Source organism: Martes martes (genome assembly GCF_963455335.1).
Source record: "Martes martes genome assembly, chromosome: 10".
Lineage (NCBI taxonomy): Eukaryota > Metazoa > Chordata > Mammalia > Carnivora > Mustelidae > Martes > Martes martes.
Window position 1 is genome coordinate 58,845,343 of NC_137898.1, and position 23,833 is coordinate 58,869,175.

A 23,833-nucleotide genomic window follows, 5' to 3' on the forward strand; every position below is an offset into this window, starting at 1 on the left:
TGTACAAGTCTTTCAATTCCTTATTTAAATTTATTTGTGGTATTTTATTCTTCAGATACTATCACAGTTGGAATTGTTTTCTTACTTTTCTTTTGGTTTATTCATTCATTGATGGGAGCATAGAAACACAACTGATTTTTGTGTTTTGATCTTATACCTGTAACTTTTGCTGAATTCATTTATCAGCTCTAGTACTTTTTTTGTGGTTTCTATAGTATTCTCTACTTATGTCATCTGCAAATACAGATAATTTTACTTCTTCCCTTTTAATTTGGATGCCTTCTATTTTTTTTTAAAAGATTTTACTCATTTATTTGAGAGAGAGGGAGCACATGCTCAAGCAAGTACAAGCAGAGGAAAGGAGAGGGGCAGAGGGAGAAAGAGAAACAGACTTCCTGCTGAGTGTGGAGCCAGACACAGGGCTCAATCCCAGACCCCGCTATCATGATCTGAGCTAGTTAGATGATCAACCAACAAGCCATCCAGGTGCCCCACTTTTTTTTTCCTTGACTAACTGATCTGACTAGGACTTCCAGTACAGTGGGGAAAATGGGCATCTTTGTCTTGTTTCTTATCTCAGGAGGGAAAGCTTTCAGATTTTTACCACTGAGCCCGATATTAACTAAAGGTTTTTCATAAATCCCTTCTATCTATCAAAGAAGTTCCCTTCTATTCCTAATTTGTGTTTTTATCATAAAAGAATGTTTAATTTTGTCAAATGCTTTTCCATGTCTTTTTTTCCCCCTGTGTTTTTTGAGAGGATCATGTAGTTTTCTCCTTCTATTAAGCTTAACTTTTTTGCTTAGCCTTCAAAGTGTTAAGAATGGCAATAACAGACAATTTAATTTCCAAAGAAATAGAGAAAAACACTTCTCTTTTCTGAATTGTTTAAAGAGCTATGTTACTAATTAGTAGGAGTTTCCTTATGCAGACAGAAAGCAAGCACACATGAATGAACTATAAAGACCAGCAGAACTATCTTGGAGTTACTATCCTAGAGAAAATATTTATGACAACATCTGCTTCAGTTACATATACAAAGCATTTCATAAAATATTAAGGAGAAAAGCAAACTTCATAAATAATTAAAATTTAAAAAAAGCTCCTAGGGCCAGGTGTTTCCCTTCAGGGGATGAAAGATATAGAGAGCACTGTAACAGCTACAGTGTTGTCAGTATGGATTACCCCCAAAGTATTTTTGAGAATACATACAGTTACAATTTAGATATGGTTGGGGAGAGGGGAATAAACTCCTTCCCCAAGAAGACAAAGTAATAATGGTAGAGGTTGAAACCTAGAGTTTCAAACTTCTCTCTGGGTTATCAGATCACTGTGTTTCTTTTAGCAGTATAATAAGAATAGCGTAACAAATTCCTTGTAACAGAAAAGCACATGGAATAAAACGGAGTTATGAGCCCTTCTGGTATTTGGAACAAAAGGGCTCATCTCCCCTAGTTACATCATTCTTATTTGGAATCTAAACAGAAGAGCATCTCATTTATTCCTTATCCCTGGGGAGCAAAATGTTCATACAAGTGACTGCAGAGGAAAATGAAAGCTTATCTCTTTATGTGTCCAAATCAGTTTATACATTTTAAATTCATTTTCTGTGTAAATAATACAAGTTAGAGAGATAACATAGTATAGTAGCAGAGCATAGAAAAATGCTACATGTGAGTGTGCAACCTCAGGCAGCCACATAAGTGTCCTGAGTCCATTTTCCTCGCTATATAATGGGCATGAGAGTACCAACCTCAAAGGATGTGCTAAAAACTCCTAGAAAATTAAGTGCCATGTAAAATATTAGTTATTTTTTAAGACTATACACTTACCAGCTTTACAAACCATATCCAATCTAACTTATTCTCAGAAAAAGAGATCTCAGTTTTGTCAGAGGACAATCTCTCTGATAAAATTAGAATGTAATAAAATAAAAACAAAATATAATTTCTAATAAAATTAGAAATGAAAAAACGTTACCCCACTACATACTCCCACTGAATGAAAACTGGGAAAACTCATTTCTTAAATAATTCATGGGTTAACAAGGGGGAAAAACATGTAGAAACAACAAACAGCCCTAAATAGTTTTAAATTACCTGAAAAGAAAAAAGACTAAAACAGGATCTAATACAAAACATGCTTGAAAAAAATAAGCACAAAAGCTGCAATAAAGTAGAAGGAAATAAATGGAAAGGCAGAAATTAAAGAAATAAACAACATGGAGAAACAGAACAAAAGCTGACTCTTAAAGGAGATTAATAAAATAGACTGGTAAATCTGATCAACATGAGAGAAAGTACAAACAATATTAGAAATGAAAAAGGAGACAACTGTAGAGGCACACAAGTTTATACACAAATATACACCATCAAATTTGATAAATGAAATGGACGATTGTCTAGGAAAGTATAAGTTACTAAAATGTGCTAAAAAAGGAAAAGAAACTCTGAATGGACCAATAAATATAAACCATTTGGTCACTAGTCAAAAACCAACCACTCCATAAATGGAACAAAGCCAAGATGTTTTTATAGACTCTTTCCTGTAACATTCTCTTATGGAAAATGTCAAATGTACATAACATTAAAATAAAAAGAACTGTATGGAAACACCTATATACCCACTACCTAGATTCTTCAGTTGATAGTTTTCTTTACTCTCTCTCTTTTCTTCAAAGATTTTATTTACTTATTTGAGAGAGAGAGACTGCTCGCACACACAAGCAGGGGGAACAGCAGAAGGAGGGGCAGAGGGTGAGGAGAAGCAGACTCCCTGCTGAGCAGGGAGCCCCGATGCAGTACTTGATCCCAGGAGTCTGGGACCAACACCTGAGCTGAAGGCAGACACTTAACTCTGAGCTGCACCGGTACCCCTAAGTAACATTTTTCTACATTTGCTTTCACATAACTATCCATCTTTCTGCCCATCCTTCTTTCCATGCATCAATCCTTTTATATCTTGTATTAGGTTCTGGAGAGTAAAAATAAAGGAAAATAGAAGTATGACAGGATTTCAAAGCACCAGACTAGTGATCTTTATATTTCCATATTAACTTTATATTTTGAATGTTTTTAAAAACATAGAATTAGAGCTATGGTACACTGAAAACAAGAATACATACATAATGAAGTGTTTAAGAAGAGTCTATGACTCTTCTTAAGAAACCCTGATTCTTTTCCAAACAATATCTTAAGGTATTAGCCAGTTCCTGCTTCCCCTGCCAAAAAAGAGGACCGAACTGGATCTTCAAAAATAGTCATTATAAAATGAATATATTTTTACAAATGCATGCATTCAGTCAGGAGATATTTGCTATGCATTTATCGGAATAAAAATAACATTATTAATCACAAGAACAATTTATCTTCAAAAGGATAGTTTTTCTGTTGCAAAAAATTTTAATCTGTCAGATCCTAAGGAATTCAAACAATTTTGTTTGTTTTCTCTGCAGAGTGAACATGCCAGCAAACCTGCTAGATCTCAACACTTTTGAATAAAAAGATTACTATCAGAGAATGACAGCATATAAAAGGTAAGGTTAATTTTTTAAAAAAAAGATCGAGTATTCACTTCTTTAATCATTATAAAATGTTACTTTTCCTTTTGTGCCCTTTTATTATTCTTTGCATTGAGACATGATCTTGTTGTCCCCCCATGAGTTGAGTGCATTCAAAAATTATTTTGAGTGGAAGGTAAAACTCTTTAAATCATTTCTTCTCAAAAGCAACATACATGGCAGCAGACTCACGTCCTGATCTAAATTGTATCATTACCTCCCTTTTTTCCACATTGTGCCAACTCATCAAGGAGAAGAGAACACCTTCCAACTTTGTTAGAAGGAATACTGTTTCCAAGAAATTTGCCTTTTAAAAGCATTCTTTTAATGTATTGGTACTTTCATTTTATTTATATATGAAACATTTTAGGTTCTAAAATGGATAATACCACGTATTATACTAAAGGTAGCTTACCTTGCTGGAGGTTTCTAATAAAAACTGGAATGTATTCTGCACAGCTTGGCATGTCTCTAGCTCAGTTCGACTGAAGGCTATTAAATAATCCTTTAGGTGATCGTACACATTTCCATCAAGAGCCTGTAAAATAGTAAACAAAAGCCAAAAAATTATGACAAAGATCTGATATGTAATACCTAGTGCTCACAAGGTAAATTCAGTTTAAAATCCATTAATAATGACTGGACAAAAGATAAAGATTATTATGAATGTGAATATGTAAACAGTAAACAATCACCTGGGAGAATGTTGAATCTTTCTAATGAATAGGAACTAAAAAAGAGAAAATTCAATATTGGTAAGGCTGTGGGAACAGAACAAAACTTGGAGACAAAGTGGCTAGGTTCTGATCTTCGTTTGTCTGTTTATTAACTCTGTCAACAACTGTTGTCACTTTATAACACAGTATGTGTGGAAGTTGAATGAAACAATGGATGTGAAAGGATCCGGGCACAGTGCCTGAAACAGAGTAGACAATGCAAACATTAATCTCCTCCATTTTTTAAGAGTTCATGTATTTATTTTTGACAGAGAGAAAGCAAGAGAGTGCAAGCAGGGGGAGTGGCTGAGTGAGAGAGAGAAGCAGGGAGCCTGACATGGGGCTCCATCCCAGGACTGCAGGATCATGACCTGAGCTGAAGAGAGATGCTAAACCAACTGAGCCACCCAGGCGCCCCTAATCTCCTCCATTTTTCCTCATCCATTGTTGGTAGGATTATAAATTAGTATATTCTTACTGTAGAGAAGTCAGAGAAAAAAACACAATAGAAATAGTTTTTAAAAAGTGAATTGCAGGTACGGTTTTGGGGAAGAAATACCAATGAAATGTCTCTGAGGAGTTTTAAATACTCTTTAAGCATTTAGAGTAGGACTCACTGAAATTAAAAGAAATAAAAAAAGAAAACCCACCATCATGTATAAGGACTAAAATATACATGGCAACGAAAACTGTGTTAACTATAGTTACAAAAGCATAAATAAATAATTTTATGTTAAAAAAAGTAGAACCGACAGCATCCATATTAGCAACAACTATGGGCAAAATATATCTATCATCATCATCAAAAAAGGTTCTGGACTCTTGCCGATCAATGGAGGTCTTAAAAATTAAGGTAAAATTTGTACAATATAAAATCCACCATCTCAGCTATTTTAAAGTATACTATTCCTTGGCTTTTAGGACATTCACAATATTGTACAACCATCACTACTACCTAATTCCAGCACATTTGCATTGCCCCAAAAGAAATCTCCCAATATCCATTGGATGGTGACTGCCATGTCCCCCCATACCCCCACCTATGGCAACCACTAATCTTTCTATTTCTATGGATTTACCTATTTTAGACATTTAATATAAATAGAATCATAGAACATATGTCATTTTGTGCTTGCCTCTGTCATGTAGCATAATGTTTTCAAAGTTCATCGATGTATTAATAGTTCTTTTATGGCCAAATAATATTCCATTGTGTGGATATACCACATTCTGTTTATCCATTCATTGGCTTATGGTTATTTGGGTTGTTTCCACTTTTCGGCCATTACGGATAATGGTGCTATGAACATTTATGTAGAAGTTTTTATTTGAACATCTGTTTCCAATTTTCTGGGGTATATGCCTACTTGTAGAATTGCTGGGTCCTATGGTAATTCCATGTCTAACTATTTGAGGAACTGCCAAACTTTTTTATAGTAGCTGCACCATTTTACATCCCCATTAGCAATGTATGAAGGTTCTAATTTCTCTAAATCTTCAACACTTTTTATTTTGTTTCTTTTTTAAAAATTATTCAAGCCATCTTAGCAGTATCTCATTGTGGTTTTGACTTGCATTTATCTAATGACTAATAATGTTAAGAATCTTTTCATGTGCTTATTGGCCATATGTCTATTGTCCTTGGAGAAATGTCTATTCAAGTCTTTCACTCATTTCTAATTGGGTTGTTTGTCTTTTTGTTGTGGAATTGTAATTGTACTTCATATATTTGGATACATATATTTAATGAAATGTATGACTTCCAAATATGTTCTCCTATTTTGTGGGCTTTTTCACTTTCTCGATAGTGTCCTTTGATGCACAAAAGTTCTTATTCTGCTGAAGCCTAATTTAGCTATTTTCTTTTGTTGCTTGTATTTTAGTATCATATCTAAGAATCCTCAATGGAGGTTTTATAGTAGATAAATTCTTTGTACATCTTATATTTGGCTATTCTATTAAACTTTTACTATAAAAGAGATTTTTAAAAAGATTTATTTATTAGAGAGAGAGCGCAAGCGCGCATCAATGCGAGTGGGGGAAGGGTCAGAGGGAGAGAATATCCAAACAGACTGCTTGGGCATGGAGCCCTATGCTGAGCATGGGGCCCTATGCGGGGCTTGATCCCACGACCCTGAGATTGTGACCTGAGCTGAAACCTAAAGTTGGACGCTTAACTGACTGAGCCACCCAGGCACCCCTATAAAACTAATTTTTTAAAAGATTATTTATTTGAGAGAGAGAGGATGAGAGAGAGAGCATGAGAAGGGACAAGTCAGAGGGAGAAACAGACTTCCCACCAAGTAGGGAGCCTGATGTGGGACTCGATCCCAGGACTCCAGGATCATGACCTGAGCCAAAGGCAGTTGCTTAACCAACTGAGCCACTCAGGTGCCCTATAAAACTGATTTTTAAAAAATACACACATTCTATCCCCAAAGCAGAGTAACAGAGCTGCATGTTCTATAGTGCTTACACCACCAGATGGCACCATCAAGCACTTTAAATATAGGCTATATAAATTACTTAAAATTCCTTTCCATGAAGTTATGTAACAACCCCAGTGAGACTGCTGGTGTTGTCTGAATAAGAATTCCTAACTTAGGACATGCTTTTCATGAACTTGCTAAAAAAGAAACATATAAATTCTTCTAATATGGTTTTGTCTTAGAAATGCTCTTGGTAGGTTGTCTTAACTTCATATTTACAGGAAACAAATGAGGCATTTTATTTAAACACAGCAAATAGGAAAAACAAAAACAAAAACAAAAACCCCACACAGCAAATGGCAATACAGGCATCATGAGCTCCTAGCCTCTGAATTTCTGATTCAGTAGGCTGGGATGGGGGGGGGGGGGCTGAGAATTTTTATTTTCTAACAACTGCTGCTAGTCTGGGGACCATACTGTGAGAATCGCTGGACTAAATAGTTACTTCAGCTGATTAGGTTGAGCATTTATGTAGACTTAGATCCCGGTGACCCTGGAGGAGGAAGAGTGGCTAGAGCAGAGAAGTCTACCATCCTGAATAGGGTCAATAGCCCCAACACAGCAGGAGGACAGATCAGCAGCTGTCTCTTCAACAATCATGCCAACATCAGAATTAGAGGCAGCATGCTGTAGCATGGGGAAGAACCTGAGTTCTGAAGTAAGTTGGATGTAGGTTAGAAGGCCAGCACTGTTACTTCATTCCTCATTTGGACGGTTTTCTCATTTGTAATTAGAGAAAGTGGGAATACCATATACTCCAAAGGCACATTGTGAAGATTAAGCAAAGGAAGTGGCACAATGTTAATCTCCTTTCTTGCCTTCCTTAAAAGTCTTCAGTGGATTGGTCATATATTGGTAACTGTTAAAGCTAGGTAATGTGTACATTGGAGTTATTATGTAACTCTTTTATTGCAGTATACATTGGTTATTTTCCATAAAAAAAATAAAAAGAAAAATTAAATATAAGATGTGGAAAAAAAAGTGATGCCATAATTTTATTTTCAATGGCTCCCACTGTATTTTTTGAAAAGTCAAAATTCTTAACTGTTATCTATGGCCCTTTACAATCTAGTTCCAAACTACCTCTGTAAGCACCATCTCTCATCACTGTTGTCTGCATTGTACTCTACATCCCAACCACACTGAGCCATTTTAGAAAATGATATTTACTTTCACGTTTCCAATTAAGTTATTCTCTTGGCTTAGAATGTTCTCCCCCCACCCCCCAACTTCTCTTCATTCAAATAGTGATAATGATGGCTGACACAGGCATCTAACATTTACTAATGACATTTGACCTAAAGTAGGTGATCCCTGGGATGGAAGCTGAGTCCAAAATAGCCTATTCTTTACCACCAAATGGCTATTCTTCCTACCAAATAGAGAGTCTGTCTTTAATAGAAGAGATTTACACCAACTCACAAGGAAAAGCAGTAATGAGAAATTTGGCAGAGAGATGCTGGGAATAGGGGGCAGAAGGGAGGGACAGGGAGTGTCCTTGGATTGGATAGTTTCTGAGTAAGCACTCCCTTGCCCCTTCTGTGACTGGCTACCAGAGCCAACAAATTCCCACTTTGGTCAAGCTACTTTGTCTCTGTTATTTGCAATTAAAAGACTCCTCATTAAAGGGTAACGAATAATAACTGTAGCTTGTATTGGCCATACTATCTAAATTATTTCTTTTGAAAGCTGTGAGAGAAACTTTGATTCATCTAGGCAATTAACTACAAGTAATAACTAAATAGCTTGTCCTATATTCCTAGTTCTCTTCAATTAAACAGAAATATAAGTATGAAGTAGATAATTTTTATTACCAAATCACAAATACATTCCAAAAGGAATATGTATTTCTTTTTTTTAAAGATTTTATTTATGTATTTGAGAAAGAGTGCAACACAAGCATGAGCAGGGGCAAAAGAGAGGGAAAAGGAGAAGCAGACTCCCTGCCGGACTGACGCAGGGCTCCATCTCAGGACCCTGAGATCATGACCTGAGCCAAAGTCAGAGGCTTAACATGGACTGAGCCACCCAAGTGCCCAGCTATATGTATTTCTTGAAAACTCAAAGTAAAGAACTACTCAACACTTTCAATAAATGGCAAATGTGTCACAACGAGGGCATGCATGGGGAAGATGCATCTGAACCCTGTCCAGCATTTAATGAGCAAGGCATAAGAATGTTCTAAGTACACTTGTTTGGTCATTTTTAAATGAGCAGATGTGCACAATCTTCGATTAATACAGAGAGCCGTGTGAAAAGTCACAAATTTTGTAATGGTAATTACAATGATAAAGTGGAATTCACGTCTTTCCTCAGAAATGGCAGGAGAGGCATTCTTTTGAGGTTTATACAAATATGAGTTAATCTGGCAGAAAGAGCTCCTTAGTGGTCTCCACTATGCAAAATTTGGTAGGTAACCCAACCAAATATGTATTTTAAATCTAGACAAAGTTCAAAAAAACTATTTGATACAAATTGCTAAGGGAAGAAGTCTGTAATGTCTCAATTGAGAAACCACAGGCCTTTGATCAGCAACATGTTTTAATGGTCTAGCAGTTTTTTAACTTACAAAACTGAATTTGAATGCCTTTAAGCAGCCATGTTCCTTTCTGTTACCAAAGGACATATTCCTTATACATTATTATCCCTGTCCTCTTTACTTCTTTGACCAACTTGATCTTTAAAATCAGTTGAGTTTGGGTTCCAAACTCATAATAGCTGATACATTTCAAAATAGTAAATAAATAAATAAATAAATAAATAAATAGTTGGGATATCTTAAAAGAAAAAATCGGAAATTTAAAATACAAGGATGTTCTGCTGAACTTTTTTTTTTTTTTTTTTTTAAACAAGGAAGTATAAATTTCCTGGAACCTGAAGAGGAAAATTATGCTGAATTAGGAGTTAGGAGAAAGAAAATGTGTCATTTTTCTAAGCATTTGATGCAATGCTCCCTTACAGCGAGAACTTTAAACAGTGGCCTCCTTATTTAGATCCAGGAAGGGCACAGATTCTCTAGTCATACAGTTATGTTGAAATCTCCTAAATTTCCTTAATGCAGCCTAGAAAGGCAAATTCTTCTAAGAGCAATGGGCATTCTGAAATAGTCTCTTTGATAATAGTCAAGGATACAAATACCAAGATGATGATAAATATGAACTCTCTTAAAATTAAATCATGAAATTTTATAGTCCTCTTTTGCTGATGGACGAGAACAATGACTGCCTGCCTGCATTTGTTTATATTTATGAGAAGACCCCAGCTACACATAACCAGAATCAGAGCAAGTAGGTTTTTACAAATTTAGAGAGATTGAAGAAGTCATGGGAATGAAAGGTGCAGCACCGGGAATATAGTCAATGTTGCATGATAACATATAGCAGCAACACTTGACACTTGCGGTGAGTGCGGCAGTTGGCCAATCACTATATTGTACACCTGGAAACAATGAAACACTGTGTGTCAACTACATTTCAACAAAAAAAAATTTTTTTAATTAAAGAAAAGATAAAAACAAGTGCTGGGCTGCATCTGTATCCTTGTAAATATTTTAACACATGGATGAATACTATAATTGATGTAAAACTCGTAAAGTAAAGTAGTACTCGGGTGTAAAACTGAGTAAAGTAAAACTAGAAACAGATCACCCAGGTTGTTTTGTTTAAAAGCACTGAGTTATTTCAGGTTCTGTGAAAGAGGAAACAAATAAGAAAGTTCCCGTCTGTGAATTACAAAACTCCAGGAAAGAAAAATTCAGTACTGCTTTTCTCTAATATTTGTGTTGTCCTGTTGAGTTATTTACTAGCATGCATAACTGGTGGTGAGTGTGCTAAAACCATCTCAATATTTAGGTTGCAATGTGAAAACAGCATGGTCCGACAGAAAGCTTTGAGCCATATACACTTGCATTCAAATCCAGCTTTACCGCTTACTAAAAATACTACTCTAGGAAAACACTGAAACTTCCCTAGCTTTAAATTCCTGATCTGGAGTCAAAAGAATATAGTACTTGTAAAACATGGATATTAAAATAATAAAGCTTAACCATTTCTATGTTCTACCCAAGATTTTCATTTATTTCCTTTATAGGACCTATAGTAGGGATTTTTGTGACAGACTTGGTTTTCAGTTTTGATTCTATTATATAAACAGTATAACCTCTCTTGGCCTCAGTCTCCCCATTTCAAAAATAAAGAGATGATAACAGTATCTCCTCATGAGATCTGTAAAATAGGCATTTTCAAGCGTAACATTCCAATTCCCTTGATGTTTCTTTTATTATGTATTTTTTGGAGTTATTTCATAGTGGCTACTTGAAATTAACATTTTAATTTAAAGCAAACTGGTTTGGATTAATGTAAACTTAATTCCAACAGCATACAAACGCTGGTCCTACATAGCTCTACTCTCTCCCTCCTCTGTGCCATTACTGTCCTACAAGTGTATCTTCACATGTTGTAAGTCCATTGACAACATTTTATGATTACTCCTTTATGTGTTATCTTTTAAATCAGACTTTAAATATACAATTCCTTTCTCGGACTGGCTAATCTCAATTGTCTGAACTTAAATTCATGGATTTTTCCTTCTGCAGCTCACCTTTGCTGCGGAACCCTTCTAGCGTATTTTTATTTCAGTTATTGTACTTTTTAAAGATTTTTATTTATTTATTTGACAGATCACAAGTAGGCAGAGAGGCAGGCAGAGAGAGAGAGAGAGAGAGAGAGAGGGGCAGGCTCCCTGCTGAGCAGAGAGTCCGATGCGGGGCTCGATCCCAGGACCCTGGGATCATGACCTGAGCCGAAGGCAGAGGCTTTAACCACTGAGCCACCCAGGTGCCCCTCAGTTATTGTACTTTTTAACACCAGAATTTCTATCTGGTTTCTTGTTCTAATTTATCTTTGCTGATATTCTCTCTTTGTTGGGACATTGTTCTCATAATTTCCTTTAGTTCTTCAGCTTTATGGATTATACATATTAAAAAGAGGTGATTTAAAATCTTTATCTAGAAAGTCCAATGTATGTGCTTCTTTGGGGTCAGTTTCTATTGACTCCTTTTAGTCCTCTGTAAGGGCTATACTTTCCTGTTTCTTTGCACATTTCATAATTTTTAAAGAACTGGACATTTAAAGTAATGTAATACGGCAATTCTGGAAATCCCCAGGATTTATTGTTGCTGCGGTTTATTTTTAAAGATTTTATTTATTTGAGAGAGAGACAAAGAAAGAGAGCAAGCACAAGTTGGGGGACAGGCAGGGGACAAGCAGACTACCTGCGAGTATGGAGTCTGACACAGGGCTCAATCCCAGGACCTGGAGATCATCATGGGAGCTGAAATCAAGAGTTGGACACTTAACTGACTGAACCACCCAGGTGCTCCTGCTGTCTGTTTCTTTAGTGGCCATGTTTCTGTCTCAGTGTTTCAGGGAATCCAGAATTTTGCAAAAAGCTTCATAGACTCCACAAATACTTGATTTGGAAGTTTTAATATACATCATTTTGACCATTTTTTACACTTGATCTTAGCCAAAAGGCCGAGAAGCGATTGACCATTTTTTAATATACATGAACAGATTTTTTAAAAAAAATATTTTATTTATTTATCTGACAGACAGAGGTCACAAGTAGGCAGAGAGGCAGGCAGAGAGAGAGAGGAGGAAGCAGGCTCCCCGCAGAGCGGAGAACCCGATACGGAACTCAATCCCAGGACCCCGGGATCATGACCCGAGCCGAAGGCAGCGGTCCAACCCACTGAGCCACCCAGGCGTCCCTACATGAACAGATATTTAAGTCCATCAGCCATCCATTATTTTCCAAGTCACTCTACTGTTAACCACTCATCTTCATTTCTAACAAACCCACTAAAATCAACAATCAAGTAAAATGTGAAAAAGGTAAGTGACATACCCGGGCAAACTTAAAGCAGCATATGTCAAGAGATTCGAGTCAAGATCTACTGTCTTGAGTATACTGCTTTAAGGAATCTCTTGTCCCTGTTCTTATCCCAGTAGACCCAAATCTCTTTTGTTCCTCACATATACTATAGACAAAACTAGAGTAGTTTTCCTTAAAGTGAAAGCAGAGGATTTAATCACACAATCCTCGCAATTCACAGATTCCTTGTGGGAATTTACATTTTTGTTTTCATTTTAATAAGTAATTTTTAAATGATATAATTTAATCCAGTAACATGACTTATTACCTTTTACTAGGGAATTGCCATGGGGTTTCTGTGCTTATGCTTATGATCAATATGTCAAGCAGTTTTACTCCAATGGTCCTAGGTTAATGACAATAGATCTTAAAATGACCTCGAACTTAAAATGTAAATGATATAGTTGCAACACTTGGAGGTCAAATGACATTAGTGAATACTATTCTAACAAAGCAAAAAAGGGTGATGTGTGAAAAAGAGTCATTATAGGCATATGGTAGAACAGGCACTGAGAATTCCAAACAACTTGGAACCAGTATCATAATTTATGTTTCAAGTGGCAATTTAGGTTCTACTAATCTTTATCAATTATCACATTTAATTATTTTGTCAGTTTGAGTTTTAATGATTTATAGATTTGTTTGCATTTAAATGGTAACTGTTTTGGTTTTATATTTATGCAAAAACTATAAGCATAAGTTTTTAGCTAGAAGCAAGGAGAACTGGAGGGTCAAAAGGCCTGATGGAGGAAATCAAAAGACTTCTGGAAGAAAATACTACAGAAGTTCAGCTCTTTAGGTATATAAACCAGAAAAATATAGATATCAGAGACTAAATATGACTGCTGAAAACATAAGAATTTTTGGCATCCCAATTTAGATCTAGAATTTCCTCATGTTGATCTTTTGGCTATGTTATTTTAAGTGGCATCTTTTGTGTGTACTTTTGATATTAAAGTATTGAAATGCCAAAAAGTATTTAGCATGAGGAACATAAAGCTTTAGTTTTAGTTCAGGAGGCAATAACCCTGATGCAGGCAATACAAACGTTCTTCACTTTGAAATTTTGGGGAAGAGTTAATACATATTTTTTGGATATATGGGACCATTAATGGAAAGGAAACAGTGTGATGGCCTTAGATGTTTCCATTGCTCCCCTCCAAACCACACTTGGTGACTGTAGCAAACACAGTCTGATCTTTACAGCCCCAAGACAGCCTCTGACTGAAGAATCTTAGATGTATGGTATACTCACATGAGACAGCTAAATTTCTTTGCACCTGACTTTTCTATGCAATATGGAATATTATGACAAAAAGGAACCTGTGATAAGCATAAGTGATCATTCAACAGTTCAATTCAATAAAACATTTATTGAGCACCTACTGTGTGCCAAGAATTATGTCAAGGGTTGAGTCTGTTCATATGTGGTGTATTTGAACACATAGCCATGAAGAACGTGGCCAAGTGTTAGGGACGAGCATGTAATTGGTAATTTTAATTATACAAGGTGCTTCTTAGAAGAGAGCCATCTCGACAGGTGGAGAGGTTTAAGGAAGATTTTCTGGAGGAAATGATGCCTGAATGTATTTGAAAGTCCTTAAGAATTACATTTGTCACAATTTTTATTAAGAGAACAGTTCAGTTCTTAACTATTAAAATCAATACTTATCAAAGTTTGACTAAGACTAATTTATTATTTTGATTATGTGTTTTCCTAATTAAACAATTCAGGTTTTAAAATGATCTTTGAGTTGCACTTAAAGCAGATTTAAGATTCCAAATATTTTCTAAAAATAAAAGGGTAAGAGCCACACAAATTAGATCTTTACATGTAATAAAAGTGGCCTTTGAGCTAAACATGCAAAGCAGGATATTTTCAAATTTTAATACAGTAGCAAAATTGTACTTTTGGGGGCATACAGTTATTCAGAACATCAAAGCTTTCAAGTACAGAGTCTATGAAGAAAGAATTTGGCTTTTCTTTTTATAAACACTCACATGTCCATACTGAATTCAATTCCAGCAAGAACCTCTGCTGTGCTCAGCAGTATTTGCATCACAGAAAAAACGTTAGCTGAGGACATTCAGGAAGGAAGGAAGGAAGGTCAAGAAAGACAGGATTCATTTCTTAGCAGCAATGACAAAAATTCCCCTTCTTAAAAAGTTACAACTAAACATATTTCTCCCCATTTAGTAAGACTGTAGTTATAACAGATTGTGTCTCAAACACTTTCTAAGTAATGGATTTAAGATTATAAGAGAAAAATTAAGTTTCCACTTCCTTATTCCAAAGTTTATTGGTACCTACAATTATAATTTAATTTTCTTTTTAAAAAATGACTTATTTTAGAGAGAGCATGCATACACATGAGTGAAGGTGGGGGAAGAGGGAAAGGAGAGGCAGACTCAGGCAGACTGCCTGCTGAGTGTGGAGCCTGATGACATGGGGCTCAATCTCACGACCTTGAGATCATGACCTGAGCCCAAACCAGGAGTCAGCCACCTAACTGAGTCACCCAGGAACCCCAAACTTGAATTTTCTTTAAAGAGTCGTTGAGGTTCATTCGGATTTTTAAAAGCTGCCTATTTGGTGAAAACATTCCAGTTTCTCTGTTAGATTTTGGTCTTTTAGAGAAAACTCCCTGATTTACAGGAAATCTAAGAGAATGGTGGGTGACTCTGTAAACAAGCAGTAAAGTCCCCAGGCGCTTCTTCGACATCTGTGGATTGCTCAGACTGTCTCCTCTGGCAAGAGCCCCCAGTGTTTTTTGTGACAGTGCTACAGCCTCTATGTAGAAAGTGCAAACAAAGCCAAATTGAAAAGGCATTTATAGCCTAACACAGCTGATTCTTGGCTCTAATTTTACAGAAGCAGGACAAATAAATTTTAGCCCTAAGTGGGAATTAGCTTTTTCATCACCCTTACTCTTTTAAACTTCTCTTTACCAACATTCTAAGATCTGAAGATCTCACAACAATATTTAAACAAAATGAAACTTTGTGATGTGTATGCATTTTATCACAAAAGCACCACATTTCTGATACTTTTATAAAGCATGTTAGTATTTCAGCTTATATGAACAAATCTGACCAGATATATGCATGTCTCCAAAATGCACTTTCCCAATATCATTTTAATATTAATGGAAATAATATGTGTAATAGTGTTAGCATGATGTGTGGCAAGTAATAAATAGTTAATAAATGAGGTTAGTTTTATATTTTTATTCTCCTTCAAGAGAACAGAGGCCATGTGGATCTTGTTCTCTATTGTATCTCCAGGAAATGGCACATAGAAAGCACCTAGTAAATATGTTAAATTATAAATGAATGAATGGTCCGAAATAAAAATGTCTCCTACCAGTACTGTATCTCTCATGTCTAAAATAGCACCTAATAGGATATAAGTATATAATAAATTACACTGGATGTCAGTTTGCTTGGTATAAAATATAAGCTCCAACTCTGTTAATGTATCATTACTATCTTCAGCATTAACCATCTTGTTCCTTTAATGAGCTATCCTTTTTCTTCAGTTTGTAATTGGTCAGAAGAGTGGTTTAAATAGCACAAAATTTAAATGTTCAACTTACTAGCAAGAAAAAATGAAAATATTTAATTAAGAATATTATACATTCATCCAAATTATTGCTTATACAGGTATATATAATTATCTATAAAATACAGTTTTGATAAGGGTATAAGGAAATATTAGGAATATAAAAATGATACAATCTTTCTGGAAGGTAATCAGTCTATATGGAAAATATTAACAAATTTTTGTTTTTGATCAGGGAATTAAGTTATAAGAAGGAAGTTATCAAAGAGGTGTACAAAAATGTGTATAAAAGAATCTTTAGTACAGATTTATGAAAGCAGACAAAACAGGACAGGACAATTTATGGCATATTAATAAAATATTATGTGGTCATAAAACCACATCTTTGCATATTATTTATTTATTTAGATTTATTTATTTATTTGAGAGAGAGAGAGAGCACGAACAGGGCGAGTGGCAGAGGGAAAGAGGAAGGGGAGGCAGGAAGCAAACTCCCCATTAAAAGTTGGGAACCTGGGGCGCCTGGGTGGCTCAGTGGGTTAGAGCCTCTGTCTTTGGCTCAGGTCATGATCCCAGGGTCCTGGGATCGAGCCCGCAGGTTCCCTGCTCAGTAGGGAGCCTGTTTCTTCCTCTCCCTCTGCCCCAATTTGTGCTCTTTCTCTCCCTCTCTCTCTCTTATTCTCAAATTTAAAAAAATCTTAAAGAAAAAAAAAATAGAAAGTCTGCCAGCTTTTAATGTAACTTTGAACACTTTGTCAGTAGGAATCCAAAAAACACTATAAAGCCACTTAAACCTCACGGCTAAAAAATACAAAGTTACAGATAAAGTTAATAAATCCTGATATATTCTTGGTTACATTTTTAATAAATCAATCATTAAAATATCTGTTATGGATTTCACCAAAAGTATTTTTAAAAGAGTATACATGTAGAAAGTTAATAGAAATATTTCACTTCTAAAATTATGTTTAATCATAAGTCACTAAGTTAAAGCAGATGAGCTATAATATATAATTTATGTAGCACCTTATTTTATAAATGCGTAATGGGAATACCAAAGTAAGGCAATTAGTAGGTTATATAAGTATGACTATAATCTTCTAACAGTGACAACTGTTTCTCATTGTGCCATTCTTTGTGCCTACTGCCCCATTAAACAACAGAGCTTTATATTCTTTTGATTTCCATGGCATCTCCTTCAGTCCTGTAATTCTTTTGTTTCTTTAAATATCATTTGCCTTACCAGGATTCTTGATTATTACTAACATTTCTCACTAGTATTACTGAACAAGCCTTTTTGTTCTCTCTGCCTCCATCTTGTCCACTCCAATACCTATCTCCTTGAATCAGTGTTTTTTTTCAGCATACTACAAGGGCAGTACTTTTAACCAAAAAACAGTGGCAGAGGGGATGAAGGTAAAGAGATAAATTTTAGATATCTCAGGGTTTGATGACTGGGATATAGGAGGAATATAAGAAAAAAGATGTGGGGGCCCCTGGGTGGTTCAGTCAGTTAAGCGCTGTCTCTGGCTCAGTTCATGATCTCAGGGTCTGGGATGGAGCCCCGACTTCACTCAGCAAAGAGTCTACTTCTCTCTCTCCCTTCGCCCTTACCATCGCTTGTGCTCTCCCCCTCGCTCAAATAAATGAATAAAATCTTAAAAAAAAAAAAAAAAAAAAGAAATGATGACACCTGGTGTCTGGTCAAAGGAATTGATAAACAGTGATATTATTACTGAGATGAAGAATAACTTAAGCACCTGAATATCTGGGTCTGGAAATCAAAAGAAGAGTTTAGGCTAGAAATGAAGACTGCAAACATTTATCTAATAAAACTGAATGCCTACTATGGGCAAGATATAGAATACATAGTAGATGTGGGTCATATGGTAATGAACAAACTAATGTTCTTTATAGTCTTGTTTTTTGAGAATCACTTATTTAAAGATGGAAGCTGAAATAACTAGGAATAATTATGACTAAAGAGTGCTTTCAGGGAAAAATAAGAGTGCCAAGGAAAGAATATTTATGAGACAACAAAAGCTGAGAAGAGCGAGCAGCCAGAAATGGAAGAAACCAGTAGAAGTATGGTTCTACCAAACCCAAGAAAAGGGGAGTGGCTAAACATTAAACACTGCTGGGACATAAAGAATAATAAAGACTAAGGCAACAAAGGAGTTATTACTGACCTTGGTAAGAACAGTTTTAATGTCATAGTGGCAGTGGAAGCTAGACTGTAACAGCCTTAGTAGTGAGTGGCAAGTGAGATCACAGATAATTTCAAAAAGTCTTTCTGTGTGTGTGTGTTCAAAACTCGAAAGACATTCAGCTCAGACGGAGCGGTGTATAACTGGAAGTTTAAGAAACAGTTCATCCCGAGCTTACAGAAAAAGGATTCAGCAAAAAAGAGACAGTCTCCAATCTCATTTTAGGGATATAACCTTGGTACCAAACTAGAAAAAGGAATTAAAGATCAATTTTACTTATAAACATGTATAATGTGGCAATAGGCATCTTTTTTTTTTTTTAAAGATTTATTTGAGTGAGAGAAAATGAGAGACAGAGCACAAGCCAAGGGGGATTATAGCGGGAGCAGATTCCCTGCTGAGCAGGGAGCCAGATGCAGGGTTCCTTCCCAGGACCCTGGGATCATGACCTGAGCCACAGGCACATGCTTAACTGACTGAGCAACCTAGGTGCCCTGTCAATGGGTATCATTAAAGTACACCATGATTAAGTAGGATTCATCCCCCAAATTAAAGGAACCTAAACACTAGAAAATACACTGATGTATTTCACACTTTTAAAAAAGATTTTATTTGAGAGAGAGATAGTGACAGAGATGGCAAGACAGAGCATGAGCAGGGAGAAGAGGGAGAGAAGACTTGCTGCTGAGCAGGGAGCCCAAAGTGGGGCTCAATCCTAGGACCCCTGGGATCATGACCTGAGGCAAAGTCAGATGCTTAACTGACTGTGCCACCCAGGCGCCCCTGTATTTCACCATATTAAAAAAAAAATCATATGCTCGTCCTCAAAATGTAAAAAAAGAAAAAAAAAACTAAAAACCAGCAGCAACAATAAAATTTAACTTTAAATATTGATTATAAATTTTTTTCAGAAATTAGTAGTAAAATATAACTTTCTAATCCTGATATAGGGTAATCCCCTAAACCAAATACACTTTCAAGAATTTCCACTTTCTCCATTAAATCAGGCATCTTTATATGAGAGACTGAATAAATATAGTATGTAGGAAAAAAGAAATGAGCTACAAAAACTAATAAGAAGTTATTATTATCATCTCATGACTATATAACATAGAAAAATTGAAAAGAATCTATAACACTATTAGAACTAGATCAAGTCAACAAAGGCTGGATTTTAAAATCAATCTACTGGAATAGGATTTCTAGTACAGCTGAGTGAATAGGCTGACAAATCTCCCAAAACACTGTAAAACTAATTGTCAAAATCATCCATTATAGGCTATAGAAATCAATCAAAAGCAAACAATGAGTGAAAAAATTGCTAACCTTTGGGTAAGAATAGCGTCAATCTGTGGCATTCTTGCCTGAAGCTGTTCTTTCTTTCTCTTCATTCAATTCAGTTACCAGTTCTACTAAGATAGGCTGGCAGTGAAAACCAATGGTTCAGTGCCAGAGAGGGTAACTTGATCTGGAACGGAAGGCAAAAAACTCCTGTCCCATGGTATTACTACCAGAAGTAGTGATCCTGGTAGGATTTCAGACGGGAAAGCCCCCAGATCTGCTAGCTTGAGGCTGTTGTCCCAGCTGGGATAACCATCAGACTAGCACAGTAGCTAGAAACTCAACAGAAAGATCCTATTTTGTACGGAACCAGAAGAGACCCAGAATTGCTAAGGAAATGTTGAAAAAGAAAAACAAAACTGGGGACATCACATTGCCTGATTTCAAGCATTACTACAAAGCTGTGATCACCAAGACAGCATGGTACTGGCACAAAAACAGATGCATAGACCAGTGGAACAGAGCGGAGAGCCCACATATGGACCCTCAACTCTATGGTCAAATAATCTTCGACAAAGCAGGAAAAAAGACAGTCTCTTCAATAAATGGTGCTGGGAAAATTGGACAGCTATGTGTAGAAGAATGAAACTCGACCATTCTCTTACACCATACACAAAGATAAACTTGAAATGGATAAAAGACCTCAACATGAGGGAGGAATCTTTTTCAAAATCCTAAAGGAGAGCATAGGCAGTAACCTCTTCAACATCAGCCACAGCAACTTCTTTCAAGCCATGTCTCCAAAGGCAAAGGAAAAAAAGCAAAAACGAACTTTTGGGACTTCATCAAAATCAAAAGTTTCTGCACAGCAAAGGAAACAGTCAACAAAACAAAGAGGCATCCCACGGAATGGGAGAAGATATTCACAAACGATACTACAGACAAAGGGCTGATATCCAAGATCTATAAATCTTGGATATCAAACTCAACACACACAAAAAAGATAATCACGTCAAAAAATGGGCAGAAGACATGAACAGACACTTCTCCAAAGAAGACATGCAAATGGCTAACAGACACATGAAAAAAATTTTCATCATCATTAGCCATCAGGGAGATTCAAATCAAAACCACATTGAGATACCACCTTATACCAGTTAGAATGGCCAAAATCAACGAGACAGTAAACAATATGTGTTGGAGAGGATGTGGAGAAAGGGGAACCCTCCTACATTGTTGGTAGGAATGCAAGTCATTGCAGCCACTTTGGAAAACAGTGTGGAGATTCCTTAAGAAACTAAAAATAGAGCTTCCCTATGGCCCTGCAATTGCACTACTGGGTATTTACCCCAAAGATACAGATGTAGTGAAAAGAAGGGCCATCTGTACCCCAATGTTCAAAGCAGCAATGGCCACAGTCGCCAAACTATGGAAAGAACCAAGATACCCTTCAAAGGATGAATGGATAAAGAAGATATGGTCCATATCTACAATGGAGTATTATGTCTCCAAGAGAAAGGATGAATACCCAACTTTTGTAGCAACATGGATGGGACTGGAAGAGATTACGCTGAGTGAAATAAGTCAAGCAGAGAGTGTCAAGTATCATATGGTTTCACTTACTTGTGGAGCATAAGGAATAACACGGAGGACATAGGGAGCTGGAGAGGAGAAGTGAGTTGGGGGAAATCGGAGGGGGAGACAAACATGAGAGACTGGGGACTCTGCAAAACAAATTGAGGTCTTTGGAGGGGAGGAGGGTGGGGGGGTTGAGTGAGACTGGTGGTGGGTATTATGCAGGGCACATATTGCATAGAGCGCTGGATGTGGTGCATAAACAATGAATTCTGGAACACTGAAAAGAAGTAAAATAAAATAAAATGAAAAAAGAAAAAAAAGAGCTATAAACTCTCCACATTAAACCCCCCCCTCCCGCCAAATGACAGGGAGCCTCTATGGACATGCAAGATAAGACCTCAGAAGGCACAAGGAAAAATAAAAGGTAAGATCGCCTGAACTCTGAATATTCTCCCCAACCAGCAAAGGGTAAAAAAGCCTTACTGGTCTGAAGTTTTGGCACAACTTCTGACCAGTCACCGACTGACTGACAAGTTATGAAGACAGACAGGAATTTAAGCTTAAAAGTAAAAATAAGAATAAAATAAGGAACTGAACAGAGATACTGTGCCTGCAAATTGTAAAACAGATTCTACAGAATTGGTCTGGGCAAGCAATGAAACAACAAACCACCTACCTCAGCAAAAACGGAAACAAAAACAGCCCTTGGGGAGAAGGGGAGAATCCAGATCTTCTACAATACGTTATCTCAAATGTCCAGTTTTCAACAAAAATTACAAGATATGCAAAGAAACATGAATATGTTACCTAAACTCAGAGAGAAAAGCAGCCAATAAAAATTGCCTGAGTGGGCCAATATGTTAGATTTAGCAGACACAGACTTAAGATAAGTTTTATCAATATGTGTAAAGAAGATTATGTTCAAAGAATTAAAAGGAAAATATAACAACTCAACAAGTAAGGAATCTCAATAGACAAATAGAAATAATAAAGAAAGAACCCTACAATAAGGCAAGAAAAAGAAATTAAAGACATTTAGGTTGGAATGTAAGAACTAAAACTATCTTTATTCACAGATGACTGATCTCATATATGTAAGAAAATTTTAGGGAAACCACACATACACACACATAAAAGAGCCTATTAATAAACAAACCACAGAATACATGATCAATATAAAAAAAAAGTTGTATTTTTATATATTACACAAAGCACTGAGAACGAAGATCAAGAAATAGAATAAAAATAGAATAAAAAAATTTACAAAGAAATAAATTTAGTAAAAAAATTGCCAATATTTATGCACTGAAAACTACAAATGATGCCAAGAGAAATTAAAGAAGACCTAAATGAATGGAGAGATAGTCCACATTCATGGAATGGAAGATAGTGTGAAGATGGATAATTCTCTCCAAATTGACCTGGGGATTCAATACAATTCCAAAAAAAAAGCTCACTTGGCCAATTTTTTTTTTTTAATAGAGGTTTACAAGATAGTTCTAAACCTTACATGGAAATGCAAGGGACCCAAAATAGCCAAAGCAATTTTGAAAAATAAAACTGAAGGATGTATAACATCTAATTTCAAAAGTCACTGCAAAACTACAGCAATCAAAATGGTAGAATCATGAGGTAAAGATAGGCATACGAGTCAATGGGATATAATTGAGAGTTTAAAAATAAACTCTTGGGGTGCTTGGGTGGCTTAGTTTTTAAGCTTCTGCCTTTGGCTCACGTCATGATCCTGGGGTCCTGGGATTGAGGCCCACATTGGGCTCCCTGCTCAGTGGGAAGCCTACTCCCTCCCTCTCCCTCTCCCTGCTTGTGATCCCTCTCTCACTGTCTCTCTCTCTCTGTCAAATAAATAAAATCTTAAAAAAAAATAAACTCTTACATTTATGTTGCTTTTTGACAAAGGAGACAAGGAAATTCAGTGGGGGGAAAATAGGGCTAAACTATAAAACTTCTAGAAGAAAACACAGAAGAAAAATTTTGTGATGTCATGAAAGGTTGTCTTCTTAGCTATGACACAAAAAGCATAATCCCCCAAATTTAAAAAAAAGATAGATCATATTACATCAAAATTTAAAACTTCTTCATTTTATAATTTTTTAAGATTTATTTTTATTTATTTTAGAGAGAGAGAGAGAGAGAGAGAGGAGGGGAGGGGCAGGGCAGAGAGAGACAGAGTCTCAAGCAGACTCCATGCTGAGTGCAGCCCAATTCAGGGGTCAGTCTCACAACCCAGAGATCAGGACCTGAGCTGAAACCGAGTTGAACGCTTAACCGACTACATCACTGAGTTGCCCCATAAAACTTCTTCACTTTAAAAAACACCATTATAAAAATGAAAAGCTACAGACTAGGAGAGAATATTTGCAAATCATGTATCCCATAAAGAACTTTGTCCAACTTACAATTCAATAATAACTATTATTAACTCAACCTAACTTAACAAATAGACAAAAGATCTAAAGAGACAGTTTGCCAAAAAAAGATATATGAAT

General features: G+C 36.1%; 1 protein-coding gene across 2 annotated transcripts in view; it reads right to left on the reverse strand.

Moving 5' to 3' along the window:
- The window catches only part of FCHSD2 (FCH and double SH3 domains 2), a 289,905-nt gene that overhangs the window by 64,542 nt on the left and 201,530 nt on the right, over positions 1-23,833 (reverse strand). For both annotated transcript variants that reach the window (XM_080816044.1, XM_080816045.1), the window contains exon 9: positions 3,975-4,097. In XM_080816044.1, coding sequence (XP_080672170.1) covers positions 3,975-4,097 — 123 coding nt within the window. The remainder of the gene's footprint in view (positions 1-3,974; positions 4,098-23,833) is intronic.